At 50.1% G+C, this 15,005-nt stretch overlaps 1 protein-coding gene across 1 annotated transcript; it reads left to right on the top strand.

Annotated features, from left to right (window-relative positions):
* Positions 1 to 5,789: 5,789 nt before the first annotated feature.
* Sowaha (sosondowah ankyrin repeat domain family member A) lies at positions 5,790 to 9,873 on the top strand. Its single transcript, XM_015989314.3, has one exon. It carries the CDS (start codon positions 6,337 to 6,339, stop codon positions 7,993 to 7,995), a length of 1,659 nt encoding a protein of 552 aa, XP_015844800.1. The 5' UTR covers positions 5,790 to 6,336; the 3' UTR covers positions 7,996 to 9,873.
* The last annotated feature ends 5,132 nt before the right edge of the window (positions 9,874 to 15,005 follow it).

The following is a 15,005-nucleotide window of genomic DNA, read 5'->3' as shown; positions in this document are numbered from 1 at the left end:
CATCTGTAGCTCCAGTTCCAGAGACTCCAATGTTCTCTTCTGTTTTTTTGTGGGCACCGATCATACAAGTGATGCACATATATGAAGGAAACACACCCACAGACATATAAAATAGAATAAAATAAGAAATGATAATATTGAGATAGAAATGACAGCTGGTTACACTATTATCAGCAGCATAGCTCCTCACTGTCACCCGAGGCCGTCTGAAGAGTCCCTTCATCTTTCAGGGACCTCGGCTCAGTGTTACCAGATCTTTGACTTCAGTACAGAACAGAATTTCAAGATGAAGGAGGATGAGGCAGAGGAGGATGAGGCAGAGCGGGAGCTTATTAAGGTTGTTTTCATATAGATTTTAAGCAGGGAGTTTAGAAGAATGTCATATTCAGAAAGCAAATAAGGCCCAGCCACGAGGATGGGTGTGGCCGTCCCTTAGCCTGCTTTCTATTGCTGTGATAAAGATCATGACCAGAAGGAACTTGGGGAGGAAAGGTTTACTTGGCTTACATATCTAAGGGTACACTCCATCATTGAGGGAAGTCAGGGCAGGAACTCAAAATAGGAACCTGGAGACAGGAACTGATGCAGACGCCAGGGGGCGCTGCTTGCTAACTTGCTCCCCATGGCTTGCTCCCCTAGGACCACCTGACCAGGGGCAGTACCACCACCACGGCTGAGCCCTCCCCCAAAAACCATCAATCAAGGAAATGCCCCACAGACTTGCCTACAGTCAATCTGATAGAGGCGGTCTCTCAACTGAAGTTCCCTCCTCCCGGATGCCCCTGGTTTGTGTCAAGTTGATAAAACAAAAAACAGAACAGAACAAAAACTAAGTGCGACAGGGCCTCTCAGAAGAAAAGCAGAGCAGGCCGGAGAACTGGCCCCGCTCCTTGCTGCAGGCTGCCCTGGGTGAGCTGGAGGAGGCAGTGCTGGAGAGCGGGGTAGAGAGGATGAGGGAAAGCTGGCGGGCTGACCAACTCAGCTACCACCCAGGCCCAGAACCAGAGCTAAGAGATGGCCCACCCCAACATCCACCTCATCTGTGAACTGTTGGAGCAGGTGAAGGGGATGAACCTACAGATCCAAAACAGCAGGATCTCCATGACACAGGACAACAGGATAGGCAAGAGGAGCCCCAGTGAGAGCCCATTATCCGTGTATTGGTGGTGTAGCAGAAGCCAGAGGCCTCGGACCAGACCAGGAACAGACCAATGAATGACTCGTGGCAATGAACACTTGCAAGTAGATGAACAGATTAAGGAGTAAACTGTGTGAGTCAACAGGCCACACTACAGTTTCCACAACAAGATTCTCCCCCCGCCCCCGTCTCTCATTTTGTTTGGTTTTTCTTTTAAATTTTTTTTTTTTTTTTTGGCGGGGGGAGGTTGCAAGGGCAGAGAGGTTGGAATGCATGATGTGAAATCCACAAAGAATCAATAAAAAAAAAAAAAGAAAGAAAAATAGCATTTAATTGTCTTTGTAACAGTCAGATAAACCATTCTAGTGGCTTTTGAAGTTATTGCCTTTAAAGAGTTTGTCAGAAACCTAAATGAGGTCGCAGGTGGTTCCTGAGGGGTACCCGACAGGATTGCAGGTCATCTAGTAGAATTTAGGGTCATGGGAATGTAGCAAGACCAGATGTCTCCACTGTAAGCAAAACCTGGCTGGTGAGAGCCCCAGAAAATGTCTTGGAGAGAAACTATGTTGTAGGATATTAGTTAAAGATGTGTTACATTGTTTTTTTTTTGTTTGTTTTTTTTTGTTTTGTTTTGTTTTGTTTTGTTCTGTTTTTCAAGACAGGGTTTCTCTGTGGAGTTTTGGTGCCTGTCCTGGATCTCACTCTGTAGACCAGACTGGCCTCGAACTCACAGAGATCTGCCTGGCTCTGCCTCCCGAGTGCTGGGATTAAAGGCGTGTGACACCACTGCCTGGCATGTTACATTCTTTTATGTTGTATTTGTTTAACTCTGTGAATCTGTGTTACTTTGTCTGCCTGAAACACCTGATTGGTCTAATAAAGAGGCAGGCGAGAGAAACACCTGGGGCTGCCAGGCAGAGAGAATAAACTGGAGGGGAAGAAAGAAGAAGGAGGAGCCAGAAAAGGAGGGAGGGAGGGGGAGGGGAGCCACTCAGGTGCCCAGACAGACACAGAATAAGAAGGAAAGAAAAGATATACAGAAATAGAGAAAGAAAAGGCTCAGAGGCAAAGGCAGATGGGATAATTTAAATTAAGAAAAGCTGGCTAGAAATAAGTCAAGCTAAGGCCGGGCACTTATAAGAAAAAATAAGTCTCTGTGTGATTATTTGGGAGCTGAATGGTGGGCCTCCAAGAGAGTAAAGAGTGAAAAAAAAAAAAAAACAACTATAGAACTAGGCCCTAGCTAAGTCATATACATTTAGGCAGCCTGGCTCATTATTTATTGTAGTTGTTTGTTTTTGTTTGGCTTTTTTTTTTTTTTTTTGAGACAGGTTTCTCTGTGTAGTCCTGGCTGTAGAACTTGCTCTGTAGAGCAGGCTGACCTCAAACTCAGAGATCTGCCTGCCTCTGCTTCCCGAAGGCTGGGATTAAACATGAGTGTGACACCATGCTTGGTTTTTCATTATTATTGTAAAGCAAAATATCTCTATATAAAAGCAATATTAGCTCCTTGTCCACAATCTTCATATCAGATATTAATTGTGCTGAAATTATTGATTCTCAGTGGTGAGAGACCTCAGCCAGACTCCAGGGTCCTTTCCCTTCCTTTGTTCCCATAATTTCCCATCTTTTTTATCCTGCCCCAGTAACATTACATGGTTAAAAAAATCAAAACAACAACAAAAAAAAACCACATAGGCCCAGCTAGCAAGATGGCCCAGTGGATAAAAGTGCTTTGCCACCAAGGCTGTAGACCCAGCTTCAGTCCCTGGGACCCACGTGGGGGCAGGAGAAAACTGGCTCTGAGAGTTGTCCTCTGACCTCCACACACGTGCAGAGGCATGAAGGTGCCTGTGCTCACACAAGTGTACAAACAAAACTAATAAAACAAATGTATACAAAATCTTCCTGCTGGACAATACAGGAGACATTGGTTCTTAAAGTTCTTTTACACGGTAGAGATGCTTTCCTGTTTTGCATTTTCAGTGGAAAAGATGCAATAATTACAAAGAAATCTAGTTGTCTAAATGAATGTCTTCAGAAAATAAAATTAAATGACAACTGAGAAAATATTTATAACAGCATAAGGAGATGATGGGGCTGGAGAGATAGCTCAGAGGTTAGGAACATTTGCTACTCTTCTGAGTTCAGTTCCCAGCATGCACATGACACAGCTCATAACCTCCCATAACTTGAGCTCCTGGGAAGCTGATGCCTCTGTTAGCAGCAGGCATGCATGTGGTGCACAGATACAGGCAGGCAAAACACTCGTACACATAAAATTAGATTAAAATTTCAAGTTAAAAAACAAAACACAAACAAACAAACAAAAACAAAGGGCTGGAGAGATGGCCCTTTAACAGCAGTTAAGAGCACTGGTTGCTCTTCCAGAGGACCCGGGTTCAATTCTCAGCATCCACATGGCAGCTCACAGCTGTCTGTAACTCCAGTTCCAGGGATCTGGCACCTTCACACAGACATACGTGCAGGCAAACACCAATGCACATAAATAAAACAAAACTAGCCGGGGATGATGGTACATGCCTTTAATCCCAGCACTCTGGAGCAGAAGCAGACAGATATCTCTGTTCAAGGCCATCCTGGACTACAAATTGAGTTCCAGGACTGCCAGGGCACAGAGAAAGCCTGTCTCAAAAAAAAAAAAAAAAAAAAAATACTATTCAAACTACTCTAACACCCAGCATAGTGGGCCAGGCCTAATGGCACATACTTTTTAATTCCCGGCACTCAGGTATTGGCAGATGCAGGTGGATAAGTTTGGGCTAGCCTGGTCTACATAGTAAGTTTCAGTTAGGGTTACATATCGAGACCTAGTCTCAAAAACAAGAACAAAAAAAATAAACAAAAAAAAAAACAAAAAAAAAAAACAAGAAACCCTCAGCCTGATGGCACACACCTGTGATCCCAGCACTAAGCATAATGCAGGAGGACTGTGAGTTTCAGGATAATCTGGGACACACACACACACACACACACACACACACACACACACACACACACACACACACGAGGCTGGTACGGTGTCACAGCCTGTAATCTCAGCGTTTAGGAGGTGAAGGCAGAGTTTAAGGACAGCCTCTGCAGGAGTTTGAGACCTTGTGCAGGAGTCATATGAGAGACTTTCTCAGAAAACAAACAAAACACCAAGGTGGCTGAGCGGAGGTGTCCTCTCAGAATCCACACGGTGAAAGGAGACAGGTCCTGGATGAAGTCTCTGACCTCCATTTCTGCACCGTGGCATGCCTGTGCCCGCCATGTGTGCACACATAAATTAAAGTTGAAAACAACAAACAGGAAACAAGCAGCCCCGCCCCCACCCTGCCGGCGTCCTCCTCTGTAAAAGCTCTTTCCCATCTGCATAAATCCCTAACCTGAAGCTGTCTCCCAGTTTCACCTTCTCCATGAATCCTGCCCTGACTGCCTGGCTCAGACTCCCAGCCTGTCCCTGTTGAGTCTGCCCACACTCTGTTTCCTATAGTATGTGTAGTGTGTGCTGTAACTCACACAGCATGTTACACAGCTTTCTCACTCCTGTTTCCTCCTGATAAACGAACTCTGCTATGCCGAAGCTTTTATCTCTCCTAACATATATCAAGGCCTGAAAAGGTCCCGCACAAGTTACGTCCTCAATAAATATTTGTGATATAACTGAAGTTTTAAAAACAGCTTGGGCTGGCCGGGCGGTGGTGGCGCAAGCCCTTAATCCCAGCACTCGGGAGGCAGAGCCAGGCGGATCTCTGTGAGTTCGAGGCCAGCCTGGGCTACCAAGTGAGTCCCAGGAAAGGCGCAAAACTACACAGAGAAACCCTGTCTCAAAAAAAAAAAAAAAAAAAAAACAAAAACAAAAACAAACAAACAAACAAAAAAACCAGCTTGGGCTGGAGGTGCGATGGTGTAGTCAGGCATTTGGGAGGCCTTGGGTTCCATACTTAATGCTTCAGTATAGTTCCTACTTTGCCTTTTTACTTTAAAATATAACAGACATATGCATACATAGTGGAAGAAAATACTTTAAAATGTTAATGGCCATTTCTGGTGGTATTTTTTCCTTCTTTGTGTTTTCCTGGGGGTTTATTCCTAGTCCTATGTTTTTTGTTTGTTTGTTTGTTTTTTCCTGAGCTGAAGACCGAACCCAGGGCCTTACGCTCTACCACTGAGCTAAATCCCCAGCCCTGAAGTCCTACGTTAAAATGGGCTATTTTTGGCAACCCTGCTGGTACACACCTATAATCTAGCACTCAGAACACTGAGGCAGTGGCTTTGCAAGGTCCATACCAACTTGGGGTACACATAGAGACAAAATAAAGGGGTGTGTTTGAAATAGTTCAGTGAGTAAAAGTGCCTGCCGCCACACCCAATGACCTGAATTCGAGCTCCAGAGTCCATGATGGAAAGCCAGAACTGATTGGCTTCTGACCTACAAGACACACACACACACACACACACACACACACACACACACACACACACAGACACACACACTACTCAAAGAATAATAAAAAATGCAACTTGCAAAGCTCCACCTTTAAAACAGTATTATTTTATCATGAGAAAACTGCTCTAAACCTTTTGTGATCCCCGAGTACCATGCATTCAACGTCACACACAGCGAATTGTTCTCTGTGAATTTCATGACTCCATTTTCCTGTATGAAACGCATCAGAAATTGAAGCATTATTGATGCAACATTATATATATATATTGCAAGGAGATACATATGTAAAACGTTGCTTTTATTTTGTGGTAAATACTGCTGAAAGGAATAAATAACCACGCCTCGCCCATGTACAGCAACATCCCCAGGGAACACACCCACTTAGCAACCAGGAGTGGAGCTGAAGAGCAGCGCTGCGCCTTTAATTCCGCGGCTGGGGTGGGGGCAGCTCAGAGAGGTTCCGCTCCCCCATTCCCTCCGCACCTCCAGTGGCAGCTGTCACCTGTAAGCCGAGCACCGCTCAGGGGCATGGAGCCCAGCACCCATTGGATAGGACCTCTCGGCAGCAACCTACCCCCCAAGCTGGGGGCCCGGCCAGGCGCAGGAGGAGGGCAGGAGCCCCAAGCGCCCTTCGCCCGGAGTGCGGCGGGGAGGGCGTGACTGCAGTCCAGCTTCGGGGATCCGAGCCCCAGGTGAGCCTGGCGAGGCGGCTGGGGCGATCCGGGAGGCGCAGGGATCGAGCATGGCGCTGGCAGCCGCAGCCGCTGCCGCCGCAGCAGCCGCAGGGGTGAGCCAGGCGGCGGTGCTGGGTTTCCTGCTGGAGCACGGCGGGCAGGTGCGCAACTCGGAACTGCTGAGCCGCTTCAAGCCGCTGCTGGACGCAGGGGACCCGCGCTGCCGCGCAGCCCGCAGGGACCGCTTTAAGAAGTTCGTCAACAACGTGGCGGTGGTGAAGGAGCTGGACGGGGTCAAGTTCGTGGTGCTGAGAAAGAAGCCGCGGCCGCGGGAGGGACCAGAGCCCCCGCACCCCTCCAGCCCTGGGGTGCCAGCCACACAGGCCGAGTGCACTGCCGTCCCAGCGGAGGACAACTGCGTCCCCGGAGCTCCCCTTTCCCCACAGCCGTCCGAGGAACCGCTGGAGGACTTGTCCTCATCATCGGAGCTACAGCATGCCTCGAGGTCCCCACCCTCAGGGGTCACCCAGCTTGGGGCTCCATCAGACTCAGCGCCACAGCCCGGGGAACCCGAGGATCAGGAGCTATCCTGGCCCTCGGAGGGAGCCTCCGAGGTAGCCGCACCGGCCAGTGTGCCGTCGGGGGCAGCCTCGCCAAGCACAGAGTCGCCAGACCCGGAGCCTGCACCTCCCAGGGCGCAAGTGCCACCGCAGAAGCCCTGCATGCTGCCGGTGCGCTGCGTGGTCCCCGGCCCCGCGGCGCTGCGGATCCGCGCGGAGGAGCAAGGCCTGCGCCGGCAGCGGTCGGAGGAACCGAGTCCGCGGGCCTCTCCGATGCTCCTGCGGCGGCTCTCGGTAGAGGAGTCGGGTCTGGGCCTGCACCTGGGACCCGGCCGCTCCCCTCATCTCAGGCGCCTGTCGCGCGCCGGCCCGCGCCTGCTGAGCCCCGATATGGAGGAGGTGCCTGCCGCGCCGCCGCCGCCGCCCGCGGTGCCCCTGGAGCCCACAGAGCACGAGTGGCTGGTGCGCACGGCCAGCGGCCATTGGAGCCACCAGCTGCACGGGCTGCTCTTGCGGGACAGCGGCCTGGCTGCCAAGCGTGACTTCATGTCGGGTTTCACCGCTCTACACTGGGCAGCCAAGAGCGGCGACCGGGAGATGGCTCTGCAGCTGGTGGAGGTCGCCCGGCGTGGAGGCGCTCCTGTGGACGTGAACGCGCGCTCACACGGTGGCTACACGCCGCTGCACTTGGCGGCCCTGCACGGCCACGAGGATGCAGCCGTGCTTTTAGTGGTACGTCTGGGCGCCCAAGTGCATGTCCGCGACTACAGCGGCCGTCGTGCCTACCAGTACCTGAAGCCTGGCTCCTCCTACGCGCTGCGGCGTTTACTTGGTGACCCTGGCCTGCGAACCACGACGGAGCCTGATGCGGCCAGTGGTGGCAGTGGGAGCCTTGTGTCGAGGCACCCCGTGCAGGTGGCCGCCACCATCCTCAGCTCCACCACTAGCGCGTTTCTGGGCGTCCTGGCCGACGACCTGATGCTCCAGGACCTGGCCCGTGGCTTGAAGAAGTCGAGCTCCTTCAGCAAATTCTTGGGTGCCTCGCCCATGGCTCCCCGAAAGAAGACCAAGATCCGTGGTGGCCTGCCCTCCTTCCACGAAATCTCTCGTCGACCCACCCCGGGGCCTTTAGCTGGATTAATGCCCAGTCTGCCCCCTCCAACCTGAATGGCCTTTAAGCTACCAATGCCTTGGTTGACCAACCAGGGCCTGTGCCATACCATCTAAGCCTGTCCAAGGCAGGCCAGACACCTGCAGCCTGGGTCTCACTTCCAACTTCACCCATTGCAGCCTGTCGTACCCAGATGGGCCTCCCCATTCTGTCTGAACTTTGATGTGTGTACAGGAATTGGATTCTTGTCTCCTGGGAGAGGCTCCTATGAAGAAACCAAGCAGTTAGGCCTGAACTTGGAGGAGACTTGACGTTTGGGGTCACATGCTAAGGGGCAGCAGCTGGTCTGGCCCCTGGAGGTGTTAACCAGAGGCCTTCGTGTGGACAGATCTCCCAATTCAGAAGTCGAGCCAGGCTCTCTAGATGTTCAAAGATGGTGACTTTAAGATCTGTAGTGGCTTTGTAATTGGATGCTTTTATTCTGATTTTAAATTAAAATGAGGTACGGAAAACTTTGATAATACCTTTTGAAATTCTATTTTTTCCACTTTTAGGCAAAGTGCAAAGACATTTTCAGTCTTTTGCTGACTATTTTGGAAATCTATCTTTTAAAAAGTTGAGTCTAAAGGAAATTGGTCCTAGCCAACAACACTAAAGTTTATCTACCTCATCATAGGCAGCACAGATTCTGAAATCTTGAGCATGGAACACCGTTGTGACCCTAATGAATGTAACCAATTCCAGTTGTACTGTGAACATCAAATACTGAGAAACAAGTGTGTGATTGGGCATGGTCACCCACGCCTTTCATCCTACCACTTGGGAGGTAAAGGCAAGCAGATCTCTGTGAGTTCTAGACCAGCCTGGTCTACAAAGTGAGTTCCAGGACAGCCAGGGCTACACAGAGAGACTCTCTCAAAACAAAACAAACAAACAATCTCCCCCCCAAAAAAAAACCCCAAACAAGCAAAATCAAACAAACCAAAAGAAGTGCATCTTGAGAGTAAACGTGATTTAACAGAGAAAAGAGACATTTTGGTAAATAATTTTAAACTACTCTGAAATGTAAATGTGTTTCACACTAACCCGTGGCTACTTTGATTTGGCATGAAATTTCAATTTTTTTAAATTGTGATTTAATTGTGAATTCTGAATCTGTGGTTTTCAGTGCAATGGGTGACTATTCAAAGAAAAAAATTATTACTCCAGAAAAAAAACTAATAGTAATTGAAATGATCATTACTCTTTTATATGAAAGTTGTGAACAAATAGGTGTATGATATCCATTTTTCAAAAACCATTTGAAATAGCAAATGCAGAACCTTAGTCCAGCAAACGCAGATCTAGAATGAGTAGCTTAACTTCTGGACCTTTGCTCCTTCCTGTGAATGGAGCAGGCCTGTGGGTATGGTCGAGATTTCCGGTTGGGCACAGTAGAATCATAACAGTACCCTTCCCCCGCTTAAAAAACAAAAAAGATGTGAGATCTATTTATCAATCAGCTTCTTGTATCCTGTCATGACGTTGCTCTGTTTCTGAAGATTATGTTTGCATGTTATCAGCTATACTGAATGGTTCTTGTGTCACAGGGGAGTGTGGCTCCCGCCCCATTACATGTCAGTGGGACCTTTGGAATCACTGAAGACAACCCAGCAGTCATTCATGGAATGATTTAAGCAATGAAATAAACAGTTCCTGCTTTTATTTCTGCTTGTGTAAGGTGCACTTCTCTTAGCTATAATTGGTTTCCCTTATCTAAAGAAATGTTATTGCTGGGCCTGGAGGAATGGCTTAGCGATGAACAGCATGAAATGCGCTTGCAATGGACCCCGGTTTGGTCCCCAGCACCCACATCAGGCATCTCACAACCTCCTGTACCTCTGGACCCCATACCTCTACATGGACACACACCCGTACACACAAATAAAAAGAGATCTTGAAAATATTATTGTGTCACTGTGTGTGAGGAGGGAACGTAGATCCTCATGTGCTACAGAGCACGTGTTGAGGTCAGAAGACAACTTTCAGGGGTGAGTTTGCTTTCCCACTGTGAGGTCCAGGATTGAATGTGGGTTGTCAGGCTTGCGGGGCAAGCACTTTCTCCTGCTAGACCATGATGTGGCACACATACCACCACCACCACCACCACCACCACCACCACCACCACCACCACCACCACACCACCACCACACCACCACACCACCACCACACTACCACCACACCACCACCATCACCACCATCACCACCACCACCATCACCACCACCACCACCACCACCACCCCACCACCACCACCACCATCACCACCACCACCACCACCACACCACCACCACACTACCACCACCACCACCACCATCACCACCACCACCACACCACCACCACCACCACCACCACCACCACCACACCACCACACCACCACACCACCACACCACCACACCACCACCACCACCACCACCACCACCACACCACCACCACCACCATCACCACCACCACCACCACCACACCACCACCACACTACCACCACCACCACCACCACCACCACCACACCACCACCACCACCATCACCACCATCACCACCACCACCACCACCACCCCACCACCACCACCACCATCACCACCACCACCACCACACCACCACCACACTACCACCACCACCATCACCACCATCACCACCACCATTCACCACCACCACCACCACCACCATCACCACCACCACCACCACCACACCACCACCACCACCACCACCACCACCACCACCACCACCACCACACCACCACCACACCACCACACCACCACACCACCACACCACCACCACCACACCACCACCACCACCATCACCACCACCACCACCACACCACCACCACACTACCACCACCACCACCACCACCACACCACCACCACCATCACCACCACCACCACCACTACCACCACCACCATCACCACCACTACCACCACCACCACCACCACCACCACCATCACCACCACCACACCACCACACCACCACCACCACCACCACCACCACCAACACCATTACCATTACCACCACCACCACCACCACCATCACCACCACACCACCACCACCACACCACCACCACCACCATCACCACCACCACCACCACACCACCACCACACTACCACCACCACCACCACCACCACACCACCACCACCATCACCACCACCACCACCACTACCACCACCACCATCACCACCACTACCACCACCACCACACCACCACCACCACCACCACCACCACCATCACCACCACCACACCACCACACCACCACCACCACCACCACCACCACCACCACCAACACCATTACCATTACCACCACCACCACCACCACCATCACCACCACACCACCACCACCACCACCACCACCACCACCACACCACCACCACACCACCACCACCACCACCACCACCACCACCACCACCACCACCACCACCACCACCACCACCACCACCACCACCACCACCACCACCACCACCACCACCATCAAACCACCCTGCCACCCAGGGCTAGAGACTGAATTCAGGGTGTCTCTCTTACTGGGCAAACATTACCCACTAGCTTCATCCTGTTTCTGTTTTATCTATGTAATGTCTTCCCTTCCCTTATATTTCCCCTGCCTCTTCCAAGCATTCTTCATCCAAAGAGTTCAGATTTCTCTGCAAAGGAAAGGAACCCATCACACAGGCATTATAGCCACGGCCCACAGATAAGTGCATGCCCGAGCCATCCTTCTTACTTCCCTCGCCTGGAACGCTAGTCTGCATGAACTATTCTAAAATGCAAATTAGATCTTCTACCTCTGCAGGAAAACTGCGGGGAGGCAGTAATCACAGCAATTTTCGTAGCTGAGGAGCTCCAGGAGACAGAATGAAACATTCGAGATTTTCTGTGGTGAAGGAAAAGCCTGACTGAAGTGGGTTGACAAAGGTCCCGGGAAAGGTGGGATGTGCCTTGAGAGACAAGATCCTGGTGAGCTGAGCTGTAAAGGGAAGCAGGAGTACCAAGAACTCACCTCCCATGAGAGCTACTTCAGCCCCTGGAAGAGTCTGCAAGAAAGCCTTTGCTAAGAGTTAAGAATTAATAAACCCACAGCTCCGGTCTTAGGAACCATTGCTGTTTCCTTACAGGTCAAGACTATTCTGGAACTGTGAGGAAAGTCAGTGACAATCACAGCATGTGGGAAGTTTGCAAGAACCACAGCTTTAATTTTTAACAGAAATCATAAGTTGGGGGCCGGAGTTGGTAAAGGGCTTGCTCTGCAAATAGATGAACCTGAATTAGATACTTATAACACATATTAAAAAAAATAAATTCAGGTGGCCAGATGTAGAGGGACCTGCCTTTAATCCTAGCACTTGTGAGGCAGAGGCAGGTGGATCTCTGTGAATCCAAGGCCAGCCTGGTCTACAAAGTGAGTTCCAGGCCAGTCAGGGCTATACAGAGGGACCCTGTTGCAAAACAAACAAAACAAACAGACAAACCAAAAGCTTGCTGTTGGGACTGGAGAGGCAGCTCAGGGGATAAGCACACTGGCTGCTCTTCCAGAGGACTGGGATTTGGTTCCCAGAACCTGCACGGTGGTTCACAACCTCTGGACTTCAGTTCGGAAAATCAGACATCTTTTCTGACCTCCACGGGCATCAGGCACTCCAGTGGCATACAGGTGAAACACTCATGTACACAAATAAATAAATCTGAATAACTTTAAAAGCCCAGGTGTGGTGGCACATCTTTGTAACCTCAGTGCTGGGGGAGTAGAAACAGACAGGTGGTCCCCTGGAACTCACTGGCCGGCCAGCCCAGCCTCTGGTGAGTTCCAGGCTAATGAGCGAGACCCCATCTCCAAACAAAACAAAAACAAAAATCCACAGGAGAGAAAACAAAATGAAAAACCCAAGTGGACAACATCTAAGGAAAAGTACCAGGGGTTGTCTTTTGGCAACCACATGTAGGCATACATGTGCACACACACATTTGCACCCACACACAAATAAACCCCACCCACCCCCCCAACCCCACCCCCACCCCCCAAACACACCATGGAATATACCCAGACACACGTAAATAAATAAATAAATAAATGTAATAGAAAAATGAACCATCAAGGCAATTTAGGTTGTCACAGGAGGAGAGTGAGTCCTTTCACTGGAAGACAAGTTAGTTGTTGTAGATGTGTGTGAGTCACAGCCACAGCGAGCTTGCTAACGTGTAACGTGGCCTTTGATGGAGGTGGGGTTTCTTCTGGCACGAGCCTCCCTTGCCTGATGAAGACCCAGGGCATGGGTAATGCGTCTGAAAGCTGTGTCTGTTAAGTACGTTCCAGGCACAGTTCCCATAGGTCACAGTTATTAACTAGGCCATGTGTATGGTATAGATGTTTTCCTCACTCACCCCATTTGTGTGTGTGTGTGTGTGTGTGTGTGTGTGTGCTTGTCATGTGTGCATATGTATAGGCACACTGGTGGGTGGTGAATACGGGTACATATGCACTTGGAGGCCCGTGGTTGAGAGCTGAAATAATTTTCAATTGCTCTCTCACTTTATACAATGAGTCAGACAGGGCCTTTCAATCAACCCAGAATTCCTGGATATGGCTAGTCTCCATAGCCAGCTTGGTCTAGGGATCCTCTGTCTCTGCCTTCTGAGGCTAGGATTCCACGTGAACCACCATGCCCGCCTGGCATTAATATGGGTTCTGGGGCTCTGAACTCTGGTATTTGTCTTGCTCAGCAAGCGCTTAAGTACTGAGCCATGTCCCCAGCCATGTCCCCAGCCACGTCCCCAACCATGTCCCCAGCCATGTCCCCTGCCTGTCAGTGTCTAGATTTTAAGTCAGGAAAACAAAGGCTGCAAAAGTTGGAAGAAACTTGTCCAGGCTCACTTCCAGTAAGTGGCAGAGTGGCATCTTGGTCTCACCAGCACTAACCATTGTGGTGGTGAGTGCTAGCAACTTGAAAGAATCCAGAATCAACGGAGAAATGGGCCTCTGGGCGTGCCTGTGTGGGATGACCTTGATTATATTGACTGAATAGGAAAGGGGCGCTGAGCAGCAACATGCTTGCATTCATCTCTCTCTGCCTCCTGATTGTGGACACGGTGTGATCCGCTGTTGGAGTCCACTAGGTTTCCTAGTGGCTGTACCCAGCAGGACTGCGTAAGAGGTTGACTGGACCAGGGGCCTGGGTACCAGGTGACTGTAACTAGCAAGGGGGAGGTCTTCTGCTCCACCCCTTGGCATTGTTATAAGGCACAGACATACATGCAGGCAAAACACCCATACACATAAAATAGGTTGTTTTGTTTTGTTTTTGAGCCAGGGTCTTGCTGTCAGGCCCAGATTCTGGCGACTGGACAAAAGCAGCACTCCTCAGGAACTATGAAGGGGCCAGTCCCCTTGTCACTGGCAAAAGGAGCACATGGCTATCTGTGGTGCCTAACAGCATGACAACATGCTGGCCTCCAGGTCCCTGAGTATCACAAGTACCTGTTACCAGTGTCAGAGTCCATGCTGGCATCCTGGCTCTTCTCACCTCACCCCTACTCTAAACCTCTCCAGCTCGTGGGCTCCCCAGCCCAGCCTCTCATTCTTCTTCTAAGGCTACCACTTCAGCTGCATACTCTCCTGGTCTCCTTTGCTGACACTGTCTTTACCTCCCGCCCCCCCATGGCAGGTCCAGTCTGCTGGCCATGTTCACTCTACTGCTTTCTCTCCCTGCTCTAGACTCTTCCAGATGTCCCTGGTTGTACTTTCCCTTGTATCTGTAATAGAAACTTTCCATGGAACCATCTTGGAATTTATGTAGTCAGTGTATACACTCACCGTGTGCCATAAAAATATTGTAATTTTTTTTTTTTTTTTGAGACAGGGTTTCTCTGTGTAGCTTTGTGCCTTTTCCTGGAACTCACTTTGTAGTCCAGGCTGGCCTCGAACTCACAGAGATCCGCCTGCCTCTGCCTCCCGAGTGCTGGGATTAAAGGTGTGCGACACCACCGCCCGTCTAAAATATTGTAATTTTTAATCTAAGCCAGACATGTGTGTGTCTGCCTTCAATCCC

The sequence above is a fragment of the Peromyscus maniculatus genome, chromosome 8, assembly GCF_049852395.1.
Source record: "Peromyscus maniculatus bairdii isolate BWxNUB_F1_BW_parent chromosome 8, HU_Pman_BW_mat_3.1, whole genome shotgun sequence".
Taxonomy (NCBI): domain Eukaryota; kingdom Metazoa; phylum Chordata; class Mammalia; order Rodentia; family Cricetidae; genus Peromyscus; species Peromyscus maniculatus.
This window is presented reverse-complemented; position numbering and strand designations above follow the sequence as displayed.